General features: G+C 37.5%; 1 protein-coding gene across 3 annotated transcripts in view; it reads left to right on the top strand.

Moving 5' to 3' along the window:
* Window positions 1-18,252, top strand: part of LOC149306245 (centriolar coiled-coil protein of 110 kDa-like) — a 33,609-nt gene extending 15,357 nt beyond the window's left edge. For 2 of the 3 annotated variants that reach the window (XM_089477130.1, XM_089477134.1), the window contains exons 6-15: window positions 5,968-6,142; window positions 6,842-6,969; window positions 8,657-8,773; window positions 10,129-10,230; window positions 10,454-10,570; window positions 10,916-10,995; window positions 12,117-12,179; window positions 12,421-12,480; window positions 13,497-13,579; window positions 15,332-18,252. In XM_089477130.1, the coding sequence (XP_089333256.1) occupies window positions 5,968-6,142; window positions 6,842-6,969; window positions 8,657-8,773; window positions 10,129-10,230; window positions 10,454-10,570; window positions 10,916-10,995; window positions 12,117-12,179; window positions 12,421-12,480; window positions 13,497-13,579; window positions 15,332-15,384 (978 nt within the window). In that variant the 3' untranslated portion in view covers window positions 15,385-18,252. The remainder of the gene's footprint in view (window positions 1-5,967; window positions 6,143-6,841; window positions 6,970-8,656; window positions 8,774-10,128; window positions 10,231-10,453; window positions 10,571-10,915; window positions 10,996-12,116; window positions 12,180-12,420; window positions 12,481-13,496; window positions 13,580-15,331) is intronic. The other variant, XM_089477133.1, reaches the window with a different exon arrangement.
* Window positions 18,253-19,712: the final 1,460 nt, after the last annotated feature.

The following is a 19,712-nucleotide window of genomic DNA, read 5'->3' as shown; positions in this document are numbered from 1 at the left end:
AAAATTGAGAGATGATTTGAAACTGGAGATAAGGAATGAGATCCATAGAGAAATGGGAGAAATTAAAGACTCTTTGGAAAAGATTAATAAGGACATGGAGAAAATTGCTAACAAAGTAGAAGATCTGGAACTCAATGTGAAGCAAATGGAAAGCAATGCTACACAGATGGAAGAAAAGGTCAAAAAGATGGAAGAAGAGAGAAAGATTGATAAACAAACAATAATAAGACTAGAAACGAAAGTGAGACAAAATTGTATCAAACTTCGTGGAGTACCAGAGCAGGAGGAGGAGAACCTTCATCAATTTTTGATCCCACTACTAGCTGACTTTGTTGAAGAACCAGCGGAACAGTTCCCGTGGGAGATAGATACGATGTATCGCATCAGTTCGAAAGCAGCAAGACAGAAGAAACTTCCCAGGGACATTGTGGTGTACTGTGTACGAAAACAGACTCGGGACCTAATTATACAGCAAAGTTTCAAAAAAGAATTGATAATAGGAGGACGTTTGATCCAGATCTTTAAAGACATTCCAGCTGCTGTCTTAAAATCGAGGAGAGACTATAGTTTTTTATCAGATCAGCTAAAGATTTATGGAATACCATTCAGATGGGATGAGTTTGAAGGACTGACATTAACGTGGAAACAAAAAAGATACAAGATTGACTCAATGGACAAAGCAACTGATTTTTGGAAAAGAAATAGGAAAGAAATTGAAAAGGCAAGAGACCAAAACCATTCAGAACACGAACAAGGGGTGCGAACAAGAGGGATGACGGCAAGGCTGCTGGATTTAGAACAAAACAAGAAGGAACAAGTAAAGACATTGGGGAAAAATAAAAATCCAGACAAAGGAAAGGATCCAGACCTTGATAAGATGCTGGGTTAAGGAAGATTTAGTGGAGAAGTCATGGAAAGAGTGAATATTTACTTGGCTGTACTGTTTTCCTTTTGTATTGTGGGGTGATTTCAAATTGTTTCCTCATTTATTCGATTATACTGATTAAATAAAGGCGTAAGCTAATAAATAATGAAAATTTTAAGTTGGAATGTAAATGGCTTGAACTCAGCAGGTAAAAGAAGGAAAGTATTCCACTTTTTGGCAAAACAAAAATGTGAAATAATATGCTTACAAGAGTCTCATATAAAAAAGGGAGAAAAAAAATATATTGAAGACAAAAGACTAGGGAAATGTTACATATCAACTAACCAAAAAAGGAAAAAGGGAGTAATAATTTATGTAAAGGACTACGTAAAATCTAAGGAAATTTATAATGATAATAAAGGTTATCTGTTGGGTATTGAAATTTACACTAGTGGAAAAAAATTTTTATTAATGGGAATTTACACACCCCAAGAAAAAAAAGCAAAATTTTTTGAAGAATTACAAGACATATTATTAGAACAAAAATATGAAGAGATAATTGTGTTAGGAGATTTCAATGGGGTGATAAATCCAGAACGGGATAGAAATTCAAGTAAAATTATAAAAGAGAAACAGGGGAAGCTACCAAAATCACTTTTTAGGCTAATGGACAACATAAACCTATTAGATACCTGGAGATACTTGTATGATTCAGCAAGAGAATATACTCATTACTCATCAAGACACAATTCTCTGGCTAGAATTGACCTAATCTTAATTACACAAACATTAGCGAAATTTGTTAAAGGGATGGAAATTATGCCTAGGATCCTTTCGGATCATAACCCACAAGTACTGGAATTAAAGGATTTTACAAATAAGAAACCTTTCTTTAAATGGAGATTGAATCTTGACTTATTACGAAACGAAGATATAGTATTGAAAACTAAAAGAGTAATAACAAATTATTTCAAAGAGAATTCAAATAAAGAAACGGCACCAGATATAGTATGGGACGCTGGGAAAGCAGTGTTTAGGGGTCATTTAATACAACAAAATATAATTTTTAGGCAAAAGAAAAATACAAAAATTGAGCAATTAAGTAAAAGTTTGAAAGAAAAAGAAAGTTTACTAATTAGAAATCCCCAAAATGAACAAGCACGTATGGAAAGTAAATTATTGAAAAATCAGATATCCTTAGAGCTGGCAGAGGAGGTAGGAAACGAACTGAGAAAGGCTAAGCTACAGTATTTTGAGAATGCAAATAAACCAGGGAAATGGTTAGCGTACAGATTAAGAAAAAGAAAGGAGGAAAGAACGATAGCAAAGATAAAAATAAATGATAAGATAGTTACCAAGCAAGAGGAGATCATAGAACATTTTAGGGAATATTATAATAAATTATACTCAAAAAGACAAGACCATCCAATCACATTAGGAGAATTCCTGAAAGAAGGGAAATTATTCAAATTTAACGAACTTCAAAAAGCAAATTTAGAAGCAGAAATTACACAAGATGAAGTAGATATGGCAACTGAGAAAAACAAAAATGGCAAATCACCTGGCCCAGACGGCTTCCCTATAGAATTTTATAAAGTATTCAAAAAAGAAATAACCGAACCTTTAAGATTGACTATGAATAATATCTTGATAGGGAAAATACCGGAATCATGGAAAGAATCAGAAATAATTTTAATTCCAAAAGAAGGCAAGGACAAATTAGAGATTTCAAATTATAGACCAATTTCACTTCTTAATTTGGATTATAAAATCTTTGCAACGATTATGGCCTACAGACTTAAGAATTGTTTAGAAGTATTGATAGACTCGGATCAATGTGGTTTTTTACCAAAAAGATATATGAGAAACAATATTAGATATATATTAAACATCATAGAATATTATGAAAGACATAGTGATAAAAAGTTGGGTCTGGTATTTGTGGATTTGGAGAAAGCCTTCGACTCGGTCAAATGGGTGGCATTGCTAGAAATTTTGGAAAAGATTAATTGTGGATTAAATTATAGAAATTGGATTTCGCAAATTTATACAATACAAAAGGCAAAAATTAACATCAATGGAGACCTATCAAAGTTAGTTGAGATTGAGAGGGGTACAAGACAGGGGTGCCCTCTCTCACCACTTCTCTTCTTGTTAATAATGGAAACCTTGATGATTAGGATAAAAAATAATGACACAATTAAAGGTGTGAAAATTAAACAATTTGAATATAAAATCCGGGCTTTCGCAGACGACGTCGTGATAAATTTGGAAGAGCCGCAAACTAGTATGGAACCATTACTGGATCTAATTGAAGAATTCGGAGCATTTTCGGGATGTAAAATTAACAAAAATAAATCAGCACTAATAACAAAAAATGTTAGAAAAGAAGAAGAGAAGTGGTTAGAGGAGAAATCGGGAATTGCAATAAAGAAAAAAGTAAAATATTTGGGAATTTGGTTATCAAAAAAACCTAATGAATTATTTGAAAACAATTATGTCAAACTGTGGTTGGATATTAAGAAAGACTTATCGAATTGGAATAAGTTAAAACTATCGTTTATGGGTAGAATAGCTACAATAAAAATGTCTGTTCTCCCCAAAATTCTCTTTTTGTTTCAGATGATTCCTATTATTAATTCAAAGAAACCATTCGTAAATTGGGAAAGAGATATATCAAGATTCATTTGGCAGAATAAAAGACCAAGAATTAGATTGAAGCTATTGCAGGATGCCAAAGAAAGAGGAGGAATGGGATTACCGAACCTGCAATTATACTCAGAAGCTTGTAGCCTTATTTGGCTAAAAGAGTGGATGAGTTTAGAGGAGAGAAAACTTTTGGAACTAGAAGGAGAAGGGCTTAGTTATGGCTTTCATGCCTATTTAATGTATAATAAAGAAAAAGTTAACAAAATAATCAGTAATCATTGCGTGAGAAGGAATTTATTAGTGGTATGGAATAAATACAAAAGGCAGATTATTATTAAACTCCCGATGTGGCTATCACCCCATGAGGCTATATATAGAAAAGAAATGATCAGAAGGGAAAAATGGTTCAAATATAATGAATTGACAAAAAAATATATGGGTAAAATAATAATAAAATCACAAGTAGAATTGGAACAAGAAGGATTTGATATGGGATGGTATGCATACAGAAGGATATACGAAAGAATGATGAAAGACCTAAAAGAAATTGGAGATGAAAATAAGAAAATAAGACAGATTTGGAGGCATTATTAATCAATAATCAAGAAAAGGAAATTGGGAAAATATATAAAAAACTACTAGAATGGGAAATGGAGGGAGAAGTGGTTAAAGAGACTATGATCAAATGGGCAAATTATGTGGGACATAATATACAATTGGATCAGTGGGAATTTATGTGGATTAAAGGATTGAAACACACAGCATCGCAAAACATAAAAGAAAATTGGTTTAAAATGTTCTATCAGTGGTATTTAACCCCTGAGAGATTAGCTAAAATATATAAAAATAAAAACAATCAATGCTGGAAATGTGGAGACACAACTGGGACGTTTATCCACTGCTGGTGGAGTTGCAAGAAAATAAATAATTTTTGGAAACAAATCAGAGATTTAATAGGGGAAATATTACACATCAAATTAGAACTAAAACCAGAGAGATTTTTATTAGGACTTTTCGATAATGAAATAGAAATAAAATTTGGAAAACAATTATTTTATATGATGGCGATAGCAAGAATCTTATTGGCACAGAAATGGAAATCAAAGGTTATTCCAAAAAAAGAAGAATGGATAATAAAATTGATGGAAATTATAGAAATGGACAAATTAACACAGGTAATAAGGGATACAGCCATGGTGGATGTTGAGAAGAAAATTAATGATGAATGGCAATTGGTGTTTGAATATATGAGGAAACAATGTAAAGAAATAATACTGTAAAATAGTGATATCGATAAATTTGATGATAGATTGTACTGATTTGTTAATAATTTGTATGTTGATTATCTGCTGAAGAAGCGTAGTATACACAATGAAGTAATTGTAATAAGATAGAGAAAGTGAAGTACAGTATTTAAAAATGGAGAATGTACTTAGGAAAACTCTTAGTATAGAATAGATCAAATAGAACATATATAAGAGATACAAGAACATTATAATTCAAGCAAAGGGGATGGAAGTCTCAGGATGTGTGAGAATGAGTTAGAGTTGTATGATAGATGATAGTTTAGATGTAGAGGTAATTAGGCGATAGTAGATGATAAGAGGGTAAATTGAGTTCCTTTTTCTTTTCTTTTCTTTCTTTTTTTTTTATTCTCGTTAGTAGGTATAGGGAGTCGGGGGAGGGAAAGGGGGGTGAGGAATACGTAGAATAAATGACTTGGGAGGGGAAGGGTAGGGGTGGATGCCATGTTTGTGTATGTTTGTCGGACTGTATATACTTGTATTGTTTGCATTAAAATTTAATTAAAAAATTTTAGAAAAAAAAAATTAGTTTAGACAATGTTCAGGGCTGATAGATAATGGAGTCCCATAGCATTTGGAAGACTGCAGGTTCCCTATCCTCGCCATAGAATAGTGGAATTAATAACATGCAATAAGAGCAACTGCCGTAAGATAATATATAAGTAGCCAGTATTTAAATACAGTAAATAAAATAACATGGTGAAATTAAAAAAATTCTTTGGCGATTCTATCAGGTTCTTTTTATACTACAATCTTTGAGTTGGAAGGGACTTCAAGGCCCATCTAGTTCAACCCCCTATCATGCAGTAATACAAAACTAAAGCACTTTTGAAAGATGGCTATCCAGCCTTGAAAGAAGGAGAGCCCATAATTTTCTAAGGCATTACACAATTGCATGCCATTATTCTACTTTGCCTTCCATGCTTCCGTCCTGTGGAATTCTGGGATGTGCAATTTAAGGAATGATCGTTGGAATTCTCAATCAGAGAGTGCTGGTGCCTCACCAAACTACATACCCCAGAATGTTAAGCAGCTTTCTGAAGTGGGAAATTCATGGGAGCCCTTGATCTGCACGCATTTGAGATGTTATCAATTACGATTTTTTCCAGGAACATTTCAAATGTTCATTGTGGTTTCTTTGACCATCAGGAAATAGCAGAGCAGGAGCGAAGATTAAAAGGCGAGAAGACTGCCGTTGCTGAAATTGAAGTTCCTCGTATTACTATTACCAGTGGGATTGATTTGGAGTGGAGGAAGATCACTGACACTCACTTGTTGTTTACTCGAGTGGAAACAATCCAGGGTGCAAACTCAGAGAATGCTGGTAAAAGCGGAGGGAATGCATATCATTTAATCTAATATGTAAATCCATGAGGAAATTAATTGTTTAGATTACCTAAATTTATTTATGAAGTTTTATGAATTGTGATTCAGTTTTATTTGGGACCCTATATCCATTACAGAGCACACTGTTAATACAATATACTTGCTAAAATAATCAATGGCAACCAGAACCATTACTTACATATGACAAAGGAATCATGCAAAAGATAGAAAATAAAGGAACAAAACTAAATATCAATGAAATTACTGCAGGCTAAATTTGACAATGATCCCTTTATGTAGTGGCTGGGTAGCAATCTTAAGAATAAAAAGTACTTGTATCTCCTTTCAGCACCCCACCTTTTAAAGATAGATCCAAATTTGAATGGTCTTGCATGTGGCAAAACTGTTTTTCTAGGCAGGGTGATTATTGAATCAAGAATATTCTGGCTACTATGAATGTATAAAGAATGTAGCCCAAGACTGAAATGCTAGCACGCCTGGAACCCTTCTGCTGCAATTTTCTGTGTTGCCAAAAGTCTGCTCCAGAGGGTTTTGTAGCTTTGCAAAGCACTGTTTAGGTTTCATGGAACATTGAAGGAGCAGGGGAGGGGCAGAAGTGCAACATTTCATCTTGGCCATAGATGTTGTTCTGAATTTGCATAATCGTGATTCATTTGCTTTTCCCCCCCAAATTTAGGTATTGCCAGTGCCACTGTGACTGGAACAGTTGCTGAATCTCCATTCTACCTTTGGGAACCACCAGTGAGCAGAAAATCCATTACAGCATCCAGGGCTGTGAACAGAAGTAAAATGAGATGGTCTCAGGTCAGTAAATCAAAGTAGTAGTAGTTGCTGCTGCTGTTGTTTACAGAGGTGTATATTTTAAAAGTTCCTTGACAAATCTAGCATTTATTTAGAGCTCTTTAGCATTTTGCATAAGCTGTTGTTTCACTTCAGTGTGCTTTCCCCCTCTTTTTTTAAAAAATAGCTTATTTTAAACCTAGAAAACATTTGAATTACACTCTGTTACTGTTGCTAAATGCAAAATATCAAGTGCATGGCTGACTGCCTAATGTGACACCTAGAAATCGAGCGGTAAAAAGCCTCTTAAATATTCTAAATATTGGACTATTCAGACTTTAAAAATTAGCTCAATTAAACTGCCTGAATGCTGGGCAGCAAAAGGACAGCAGACCAAACCATTATGGATTTTCATCCTAAAACAAAGGATCTAAAATTGTCACAGAGACAGAGGATGACCCAGAATCCAGCATGCTTCACAGACCAGGCATATCAGGGAAGGGAAGGGAAAATGGCACTTTGCAAATGACAGATGTCTCATTTCCAGATTTGCTGGAAAAGTCCCAGGAAAACCTTGTAAAAGACCTACAGAAGGATTGGTCTGCATCTTTGGAACCCACAGACATCAAATTAACAACCCTAACACAAAGGCTGAATGACAATGCACTTAGGCAGAAAAAAATGAAATGCACAGATATAGGATGGGGAACACCTGACTTAAGGAGACTATATGTGAAGGGATCTATGAGTCCTAGTAGACCACAACTTGAATATGTAAACAGTGTGTCGTGACTAAAAAAGCGAATGTAATTCTAGGTTGCATCAACAGAAGTATTGTGTCTAGATCAGGGGAAGTAATTAGTGCCACTCTGTTCTGCTTTGGATAAGCTTCACCTGGAATATTGTGGTCTAGGCATCACAATTCAAAAAGGATGTTGACAAGCTGAAGCGTGACCAGAGGAGGACGACCAAAATGGTGAAGGGTCTGGAAGCCATGCCCTATGAGGAGAAACTTAGGGAGGTTGGAATATTTAGCCGGGAGAAGAGATGGTTAAGAAGTGACATGATAGCACTGTTTAAATGTTTGAAGGGGTGTCATACTGAAGATGGAGCAAGCTTGTTTTCTGATGCTCCAGAAAACAGAACGTGGAGCAGTGGGTTCAAACTGTAGGAAAAGAAACTCCACCTCAATATTAGGAAGAACTTTCTGACAGTAAGAGCTTTTGGACAATGGCACACGCTCCCTTGGAGTGTGGTGAAGTTTTCTTCTTTGGAAGTCTTTAAATAGAGGCTGGATGACCATCTGTTGGGGGTTCTTTGATTCTGTGTTCCTGCATAGAAGGGAATTGAACTGGATCGCCTTTGCGGTCTCTTCCAACTCTATGATTCTACACATGAAATCGCCACCTTTTCAGGCTGAACTTAGGGAAAGATATACTGAACGAAATTCCATACAAGACATGAAATTATAATAATTAACACAAAAGACAACTGCTCTTATTTATTTCAAAAAAGAAGTGGTAGAGGATTATTCATTTGCTGTTACACACAGATACAAACTGTTTGTTTTATTATTGATTCAAAGTATTATTATTGTGTAGAATTAAATAAAAATGAATTAAAAATGCAAAATAGCATAATTTTTAAAGACCTGGAACAGCTACAAGACACCTTTTGTTTGCGTGGTACCATTTTACTTTTTCTCTTTAAGGTGTATAGTCCTGAAATGAAAAGAAAATTGAACAAGATCTCGGCTTTGGCAAAGGGATTCTTAACTCGAAGACTTTTGCAAACGGAGAAGCTGAAACATCTCAGGCAAACTGTAAAAGTAAGGAACCCTTTGCAGGGGCTTCTTTCACACATGCTTGTATATAACCAACACTGAACACTTTCTCTGGAACAGCTGTTACTCGACAAACATGTCCCCCCCCCAAGAAACCGAAACCACTCTTACTCCTTGTCTGCTATGTTTCCCACCTGTTGTTCTTTATTCTCTCAACCTATCTTCTCTTCCATCTGTAACCTGTCTCTTCCCCTGTGCTCAAATAACATTCCTCATCTAACAGTATTACCATGATTCCTAATCCTCACTTCTGGGAGGCTGCAGATCATTTTTTCTGCTGCTTTGTTCGCAGCACAAAATTTGAATGAAGGTGAGGAGAGAAAAGCAGCCCCCCCAACTCAACTGTGTATTGAAGTTGACATTGGGGGAGAACCACTGCCAGCTCTGCTGCTATCATTTGGGCACATATATTAATAGGTTAGCAAAATACTGGCTAGCTGTCATTGCAGGATATTGCCATACCTAAAAGACCAGAAGGGTTTTTGACAGAACTTTGTTTCACCAAACCTATACTGCAATCCTGTTGAGGTTTGAAAGATGTGTTTGAAAGTTTGTATACTCCCTTATGAACCAGCCCATGCTATGAGATCTGCTGGGGAGGCCCTTCTCTCTGTCGCACCACCTCCAGAGGCGCATGTGGTGGGAACATGGGAGTGGTGTCCCCAGAGAAGTTAGACTGGCATACTTTTCTATCTTCACAGGCATTTGATGAGCAATGATATAAGGCCCATCTTATACAATGCCTTGGATATTGCTAACTGTTGTACTGGTGTATGTGTGCGTTTCAATGATCTTAAGTTTAAACCTGGCTTTAATTTTTTTTTCTATTGTTTAATTGTGTTTTAACTTTTGTATTTTGTGGATTTCTAACAATGTTTTTTTTAATTGTTGTAAACTGCTTTGAATCCCAATCTGAGAAAAAGGCAGGCTAGAAATAAATATAATAATAGCAACAAATATGATGATGGTGTTTAGCTTTCAGTGGTATTTTCTTTAAATTAGTGTTTGTAACACTGAAGACATAGCCTTGCTATGTTGGCTTTTCAATATGTTCATCTGAGGGACTTGCCTAGATGGAAATGAGAGGCCAAACATGTTCAGGTTTATCATCTTACTAACAAATATTCACAAACTGGTTACATGTGAAGGCTTCAGTGTAGTGTACAAAAACCAAAAGTTGTATTGATTAACTAACTTTCTTGGGTAGAAGATTCTTTTAGACATTTGATATATTTTTTAAAGAAGCATTTGCTTGAAATTTGCTCTCCAGTTCATTCTCATAGAAGTGTGTGTTTGTGTGGTTATCATTTTGCTAACTCAGATGTGTCTGGATTTTTTAGGATACAAAGGAGTTTATTAAAAACTTCCAGTCAGAAGCTCCATTAAAGAGAGGAAACGTTTCAGCTCAAGATGCTAATCTGCAGGAAAGGGTGGCAGCTCAGGTGATGTATGGTCTGGAGCCTTACATTATGAGTTGATGCTGGTGAAATCTGAATAAAATGCTAACTTTCCTGTACACAAGCTCATCGCACACCATGGAACAGGAAGAAAAGATTTTGTAATCTAGACCCTGTAGCATCCCGTTATTTGTTCAAATTACTAAAGGGGCACCATTTGAAACAATCATAATTGCACTGCATTGATTTTTTATTTGTCTGTTTCCAGTTGAGAGCAGCACTGTATGATATCCACGATATTTTCTTCAAAATGGAAGTGTCTGAGAAAATGAACATCCTGCATCATGATCGAGAAGTCCGGAAAGAGAAAATGCTCCGCCAGCTGGTGTGTTGTTGCAGTGGCACTTTGTTTAAAGAACGCGTTTTTGTATTTGCAGGAAGATTGGATTATTTCTCTGAAGTAGCTCAAATGATTTATTGCTTTAAGATGGAAGCTGTTGGCTCTATAGTTATAGTCATTTGTCAAAGATGCTCATTATATAATAAGAGAATCATATTTTATCTTTATTTTTACTAGATCAGAGCACCTAAGGGAAACAACATTTATATGAATATACTAGTCATGGTGAATTTGTTTTTTAAAACTTGTAAAGTTTGGTTTCCCCAATATAAAAGTATTATTTTTTCAGTTAAAAGCAGTGATAGTAATATCTGAACTCTTCCTATGTAGGAGAAAGCCAAGGCCCCAAAAGAGAGAGTGACACTTTCTACAGCTACACAGAAGTCTCTGGATAGAAAGAAATACCTGAAGTATGTAAGAAAATGGTAAAAGAAACACAGTGATGTTCAGTGCATGAAAGCATGCAAATGCAAGTAGATAAATAGGTACCACTTCAGTGAGAAGGTAAACAGTGTTCTGTGCAATCATGCTCTCTGCATGCCCACAGAGTCATCTTTGACAACACTGGCTCTTTGGCTTAGTAACGGAGATAAGCACTGGCCCCTGTGGTCGGCAACGACTTGACAATCTTGTCAGAGGGTAATACTCTTACCTTTACTTAAAATAGATAGAACTTAAAAGTCATTGCCAATTTTAAGTTACAGGCCAAAATCCAGTCGCTAGTCCCAACTAGAGTGACCCCACTGAAGCAGTGGGATTTACGTGAAAGTTATTTTACTGTTCAACACTTGATGCGGTTGGTCTCTGCTAGCTGGAACTAATACTATACAACCCCTATATCCATGAAGGATATGTTCGTGGACTTACTGTGGAAATGTAAAACCATTTGAAACCTGTTGAAATAAACAACTTCTGGCAGATGTTCACCATAGAGTCATGCTGGAGGACCTAGATATTCCCTAGATAGATGTTAATACTAGCATTGTATCTTAGGCCTGATATAGATGGGCAAAAAGCGCTGTCCTGGGGCTCATTTATGGGCTTGGGAGAGCGGAGTATCCCTGCGCTCCTGAGCCCTCCCGAGCTCTCCTAGCACCATTTTGGCGTGCATGCCTTCAGACAGTGTGAACGCCGATGGCTTGCATTGTGCGCTGCATCCAAATGGTGTGGCGCACATCAGAGATTACCACACCGCTCCAGGGTGCTAACGGTGCCTTGGCAGCGGCAGAAAAAGGAGCCGCACCTCATAGCTCCATTTTCTGAGTGCATCGTTGCTGCAATGTGCGGTCGCCATGGCATTTGGGGGATGTGGGGGATAAAGGTGTGGCCTCTGTCTGCCCCTTTCCCCCCATCTGTCCAGCTCCTTAGTTTCTTAAGACCAACAAGACTGTAGGATGTGTCAAAGAATTAAAGCATTAAAACTCTTCATTGTTCAGTCAAATACTTGCTTGGTATTTTTCTTCTTTTTCCCTAAAGAACAGTTGCATAAATGTGTGTGAACTTTGTTTTGCTTTTTGTTTTTTCATTTTAGGGCTTCTGAAAAGGGTATGCCAAATAAAAAGGTGATTGTGAAGCAAAAAACACCAGAGAACAGGTTAGTATGGAAATTGTTTTGTCTCTCTCCCCCTTTTTCTTTTTTGTAATGGAACAATGCTTTGATTTAGATTTCCTGCATGGCAGAATGGGGTTGGACTGGATGGCCCTTGCAGTCTCTTCCAACTCTATGATTCTATGAACAATGCTACAACTGTCATGGTTTCCCATTGTGGTGCCCTTACTCTGCCAGTATGTAGTGTGTAATTATAAAATTCTTATGTGGCTTTTCTTCTTTACAGAGTTCTTCAGCCAAATCAAGGCCAGAATGCTCCTATTCAAAGACTCCTTTCCAGACAAGGGTAAGAGTGCTATTGTTTTCAGTAATGGAACAATGACCTTTCATAAAAAACAAGGCTAAGATCCGAGCCATGACACAAGTGTTTGTTCTTTGACGTTGGGATTCTCAGGCAGCGCCCCATCAGAAACAGTGTTCTAGTATTTTTCTCCAAGCAAAATAGACACAATTCCAAAGAGGGTTGGTGGGACTGTAGCTGCTTTCAGAAATATGAGCATTGTTCACATATCAAACAATTTACTGTGTATTTACTGGATATAAAGTGCTAATACTCTCCCCACTGAGGCAGTTTTAACATCTAGCTTCTATTGTGGTACATTCAGTAGACCTGTGATTTTTCTTGCAGTTTCATTTGAGCCTTAATATTATTCTACAAATACAATTGTTCTTCTGTTGTCCTGGCTTCATGGATAGGCAAAGTATACATAGTTTTGACATGAGCAAATCTTGCACTTTTGTATTCCCTCCCAACCCATCTGCTTCCCCTGCTGGCTTGGTTTGAATCACTAAATGAAGCTGTCTGATCCTTCACTTTCAGCATTACACAATGCTGGTTTAAGAAAGATCACACAAACTACAGTGTGGTGACCAATCATAGAAATTGCCTTATACCAGTTAAACCACTGATCTGTCCAATTCATTATACATAAAAGTCAGAGATGGAGTCTGGAACCCGGAATCTTCTGTATGGATACTATGTCAATGGACTAAGCCCTCCACCAAACCAGGTTTTATATAAGCAGAAGGGACATGAGAGGGAGAGAGTATATAAGCATGAGGTTTGTTCATGTATCGCCTAATCATAGTTAGATGTTATCCCCTATAAACATTAATGATCATACAGTGGCCTTAATTAATGGGAATACTGCAATACTCTGATTTGAGAAGACTGTACTGTGTTATTTTGGAATACTCTGACAAAGATCCTTTTTAATTTTGGGTTTTTTAAAAAAATATTTTTGAAAGCATATTTTTAGTTTGGATACAAGTGACTTATTAATTTCTTTTATATTCAATTAGAACCTCTAAAACCTCAGTGAAGGGGGCTGAGCAAAATAGAAAGAAGCCCTCAGAGAGCAGAGTGTCTAACAAGGCCCTTTCAGGTGTGTAAAAATGAGTGCTTGTATCTCATAAATTGCTCAATCCAAAAGGAAAGGCTTAAGTAGTACATGTCTTCCCTTTTTGCTGCATCAGCTATTATGTCCTAGCTTTGCTATACTAATTCTGATTCGAATTGCTGCTAGAAAGTATAGCTGTGATTACCTGCTGCATGAATAGGCGACTTTCATTTTAGTTGACTTGCATATTCCAGCATAGTCCCACTTAGAAAAGCTCCAGAAATGGAGTTGGTCACCATTTTTAATTGCTTGTATTCCTATTCTATTAATAGATAAGCTGCAATTAACATTCATCAGGTGCCTGAATACTTTTTTTCCTTTTATTCTCTCACTTCTACTTCCTACCTGCAACACACACGTGCTCCTCACATTGTTGCGCATGAATGCTCCACATAAGTATTTCTTCAGCAGATTTACTGAAGAAAAATCTATGGTACATCTTGGGCACTAACAACAATGTTTATGCACTGTTTCAAAGAGGTCACGCACAATGAAGAGTTTCAAATGGTTAATGTTAACTTGGGAATTAGAAGGATGAAAAATAAAGCAGAAGGGAGTTGTCTTCTGTTTTTTTGCATTGTGGCCTATGAATTATTCATGATAGATTTTCTCTGATAAGGAAGGGTGTACCTGGGCTGGATTGGTGAGTGTTTTTAAACCAAAAGGCAGCTTGTTTGGATAGTGTTCAATTCTGGGAATAGGTCTCGAAAGTGTTTTCTGGAATTCCTTAGAAGTGTATGGAGGATTCCTAAAGCTTTTTATTGTTGTTTGCAGACTGCTTGCCCCTTTGGTCTTCCTTTGTCACACTTTTTCTACAATGGTGGTGAAGGCTCTGTCTATTTCCTAATGCTATTCTCTCCCCCTCCACCAAATTATAGCGATCTTTTATATATTGAGTCTATATTATGTTCATCCTGTTTATGTAAAAATATAGTTCAGAACATGGAAAGCCACCTTACCAGTTCATGGTCTGTGTAGCTCAATATTGTCAACTCTAATTGGTGGTTGTTCATGTCCGTACTGATAGAAATCAAACCTGGGGTTTCTGACAGACGAAGCATGATAGGAATCAAACCTGGGGTTTCTGGCAGATGAATTATACCCCTGGGTTTCATCCTCTCCCCCACCACTATGTGTTCTGAAAGAGCCAAAAGAAAACATGCAGTTTTTGGACTTTATTTCCAGTATTCAGAGGTACATAAGGCATCTGGCATCTTGTATTCCCATCAAAATAGCACTTTAGATTCAGAAACTCATATTTCCAATGAGTTTATCCATCAACTCTTTCTACCATTGCCTAGTATTTCAGCACTGCGTGACTTGAATTTCCTGAAAAGACTATTTTTGGATTTGGACATAGTCTTGTAAACTGTGCTTCTGCTGTTATTTCTTCTACATTAAATGGCTGCATTTATATTTATGATAGCGATACGTCTAGGTAGGTCTCAAATCAGAGGTGGGAATTACATGGTTCTCCAAATGTTGAACTGGAACTCACAGCATTCAGCACCATTGACTATGCAGGCCAGGGCTGCTGGGACTTGCAGTCCAACAGCTGGAAGGCTGCATGATTTCCACTGTCTTAAATTTATCTACTCCTTTCATACAGCTGGGGTATGTGTCTATCTGTCTGTCTCTGGACTGTTGTAAAAGTTTCAATTTAAATGAATACAGTTAAACTGAACTAAGGGGCTAACATTTTAATAAGAAAGTATTTCTGTCTGTTCTTGTTTTTAGGAGTATATGCAGGAGAAATCCAAAGAAAGAAGCCAAATGTTGTGACAACTTAAGAAGACAGCATTCACTTGGATAAGCGTTTGCTTCTGAATGTTTCCTTTAAAAATGCCAAGCATCAACTCTGTGATTGTTTAGATTTAACGAGATGGTGAATGGAATGAAAATAATAACAGTTTACTCTGCATGTTTCTCTTATGAGTGTTGCTTACGTCCCCAAAAGAACATACATTGTATTTTCTCAGGAAGAACAGCTTTTGTAAACTGGAACGTATCCTGCACCACTTAGAATGCTATACATACACTTAAGATGGCAGTTTATACCTTATATATTAATAGTTGTCTGTGTAATTGTTTGAATTTTATTTAAGGCACTTCTAAAAAAAGGATTGCATTCAGCTCCAGCTGTGTGTGGATTCTCTTATGATTGCCATCTTTTAACCATACAGAATGTTGTTCTTAACCACTTCAGCACTACTAAAATCAATGGGACTAATGTTGTCTTTCATTGCAAATATATTGGCTAAAGCATCCGTGGCTAGTATGCTTCATCTTGCAGCATAAATACTGCTTTTTCCTGCCAGTCATGCTCCCCTAACATTTTGTGAAATATCCCTTTTAAAATATCATAAAGCTTGAATTTTTAGCAAACATGAAATGTGCATTTAGCAGAACCATCTCTTGTATGTCAACAAACCAGAGTTTTGAAGTGCCAGTTTCCTGAATAAGTCTGAAAGATGACCAAGGCTGCATCTGAACTGCTAAAATAACCCAATTTGACACCACTTCAACTGCCATGGAATTCTGGGAATTGTAGTTTGCTGTGGTGCTAGAGTTCTCTGACAGAGAAGGCTCACAGAACAGTTCCCAGAATTCCATAGCATTGAGCCATTGATGTTGCTGTAGTGTCAAACTGGATTATTTCAATAGTGTAAATGCAATCAAAGTATATTAAAAATGAAAGCAGTTCTTTTAAGAGGCTTCTTTTGCTAAACATTTGCCCCATTTCCCCCCTAAACCCAATTAGTCTTTGGATAGTTGCTGGAGAAACAAGCTTTTTCTGGGTATGATTATAATCTCCTGAGTGCTAATTATACCACAGATTCTGATCTGTCATCTTCATTCAAAACAACAAATATAGAAATGTTGAATAAACGTTATAAAATGCTTTTGGCCCTTAGATTCTGTGCAATTTCACAGAATTTTACATTCTTGTAATTAACAAAGCCATTTCTGAAAAAGGGACTTGCTTTGGAATTTATTTCCAACTACTGTTTCTATGAAAGGAACCTCTTTAGATCACATTATGGCTTTGAAATGTTGACTCAAAAACAGCCGTGCTGGGGAATGTGCACCTAATTTATTAGCTGGTATTAGTTGACGCCACTGTATCTGGCGCATAGAAGATACAGTGGGACCTTGATATCCCCAGGGGATCTATTCAAGACACATATACACACCTGCTGGAGGCCAAAATCTGTGGAACCTCAAGCCCTGTTGGTGCAGCATGCGCATGGCTGCACCGCCATTAAGGACAGCCCCATGGTGGCAGGGCCACATGCATGTGCCACAATTGGGGACAATGGGGGCTGTCCCTAATGTGGTGTGGCCACGTGCACATGCCACCATTGGGGATACGGTAGGCTTACCATCCACGGATGCTTAAATTCGTGGATGTCAAGTCTGCAGATACTGAGGCTCCACTGTATTAAGCCTGATTATATTAATATTCAATTGTTAGCCTAGCATTATATGAATTAGGAATTTGATATCTGGCACCATTATAGTTTGGATTTAAATTATTTGACATAAATTCAGTGACATAATTCAGTTCTAAAGTGAGGAAAGACATGAAAAATTGCCACATCTATTAATTTATATGGAAATGACTGTAAATGTCTTCGTTATATAAATTTTCTAATGCTCTTGTATATCATGCAGTGTTTTGAACTAACCTTCTGGAGTGTCTCTTCGGGGGGAGGGAGGTTACAGTAATATCAGTGCAAAAGGGGATGGCAAAAGTTAACAGGCTGCTTAGCGGTTCTGTAACATAGTGAAGTGTTCACATATAACAAGTCGCAATTGCTGTCCTGCTTGGGTTTTACTATATATTAGCAGCAAGTACATGTGGGTAACTTTAAAAAGCCAAGGATGTACAGCCAAATGTGATGTGATGTCCAGACCTAGACCTCTGGTCTTATTTCTCTAAAACAAGCTTTGTCAGTGAATCTTTGTTTGTTTGGGAGCAACAAACCAGGGGCCTGGGCTTGGATGCTACATGAAACTTTACATTTCTGGCTTGCTTTATCTGCTTGAGTGAAGAGATGACCAAAGGAGGACAGAATTAACTTCTCATTTATAGGAAACCAGAATAAGCCAACCATGTTTAAACCTGTTTAAAAGGCTCCTGTTGGCTAATTTATGCAGCACAATGCAATCGTTTTCTGATAGATTAATCTATTGGAGTCCTAAATAGTTCTTAGATTTTACTTGTGGTTTGTAATGCTTTTGCATGACTTGAGTATTTCCCTTAAAGGTGCAAGAAAGCATAACAAATGATTTAACAAATTAATGTATCTTAAGAATTGTGGATATTGCCTTATAGATTAGAAATAAGACTACAGATTACTTGATATGCCAGTGCTAAAAGGGGTGTTTGTTGTGTGCAGTGGTGTTACCTTAGGAGTAGAGTATTTAAATAGAAGGATTTTTGGAAATACAGACCAGTGATTACTTTGATGTTTCTTGAAGGCACTTGATCTCTTTTGTAATTTGGTATGTTTTATATTTATTTATTACTTTAATTTTCAGTTCACTTTTTTTATTTTGAGTCGAATGCAATATCATAAAAGTTATTTTTGTACTTTCATTTTCACTTCCTGAAGCGTATTGCACAGTAAAACTTTTTTTAAAATCTTTATAAAGCGACGTGTTTTTGGTTGACTCAGATTTTGATCAGTCATTTTCACATCTGTTGATTAAGTAACTGTGATAATGGCACTCTTTCCTGCCATTATCTGGGTCACTAAAGGCAACATATATAGGTGTTGAATGAGTTCCAGGTAGCGAGAAGGTTAATGTATAGATTCAGTAACAGCATTAGATAGGATCTGAAGAGGATGGTGAGAGACAACTTCATTCAGTGGGGTAATCCATTCAAAAATGATGAGTCACTGTAAAACAGTGCCTCCAAGTCCCATAGGATCATGCTGCCCCACCACTACTTTTGAGAGGAGTGTTTTGTCCCAAGAGCAATACTATGGACTTTGGGTGTAGTAAGGCCTCTGGCTCTCGGGATCACAGCCAGAACAAAAGACTTGTCCACAAATTTCTTAAGTTTTTAAAAGCTTTACTGGTTATAACACAAAAACATGAAACTGATCTCCTTTTTCTCAATAGTTCTTCCCAAATACCTTGCTCTCTTCTTGGTGGATTCTATCTTTCTTCTTCTGAGGATAGGCTTGCCATATCCCGCCTGGGGCGGGACTTTCCCGGTTTGGGGCGGGGCCACACGGTCCTGCCCCAGTTTAGCCCCTCCCCCAGGACCTCCCCCCCCAGCAAGGCCCTGGAGGCAGCTCCACCCTTCCCCATGGCTGTGTGCCACCCTCCCTGCCTGGCTTAGCCTAGAGAGCAGGGCTTCAAGACAGCTGCCACTCAGAGCTATTGCCAGCCCACTTGGTATATATACCCTGCAAGAGGCATTACTTTCAGGTTACAGTGAGCAAAGAAAAAAAGGCCATAAATCGTTCCTGTTTCACTGGGAGTCTAAATGCCTCCTCATCTTTTAAATGTCTACCACTCAGTATTGTTGTAATTCTTTATCACAGGGTCGTTTTTGAGGCCCTAAACACCTTTACTTGTAATATGCAAATTTCTCCCAAAGCTGACCAATGAGAAAGAAGCAATCAGCCCTCCACTTGGGTTGGTTTTCAATGGCTTGGAAGGAAGAGATTTTGCCTTGCTTTGGGGTAGCAAAAGGCTGCAGAAATAGTTTGACTCCCCCCTTAAACATCCATGGCTCAGTGCTATGGGATTCTGGGAATTGTAGTTTCTTGTGGCACCAGAGCTCTTTTGACAAAAGGAAGCTGAATGGTCCACAGAGGAGGCGGGGGGCAGAGCTTCTTGCCAGCAGTCTTCGGTGGAAGAGAGGAGGCTGATGGTCCTGGCCACTTCCCTTGGCTCCCTCCCTCCTCCTCCTCTCAGAGCTCATTCACACTCCCTGGCTTTTCTTCCCCCCCCCCCTGCACTTTGAGACCCCTTTAACTGCCAAAGCTCAATGCCACAATAAACTACAATTCCCAGGATTCCATAGCACTGAGCCCTGGCAGTCCAAGCAGTGTGTTTTGGACACAGAGATCCTCCAAATGAATCCAGTCCCTAGCTT

This window comes from Sceloporus occidentalis, unplaced genomic scaffold, assembly GCF_023333645.1.
Source record: "Sceloporus occidentalis isolate IW3139 unplaced genomic scaffold, rSceOcc1.0.p SCAF_10, whole genome shotgun sequence".
Classification (NCBI taxonomy): Eukaryota; Metazoa; Chordata; class Lepidosauria; order Squamata; family Phrynosomatidae; genus Sceloporus; species Sceloporus occidentalis.
This window is presented reverse-complemented; position numbering and strand designations above follow the sequence as displayed.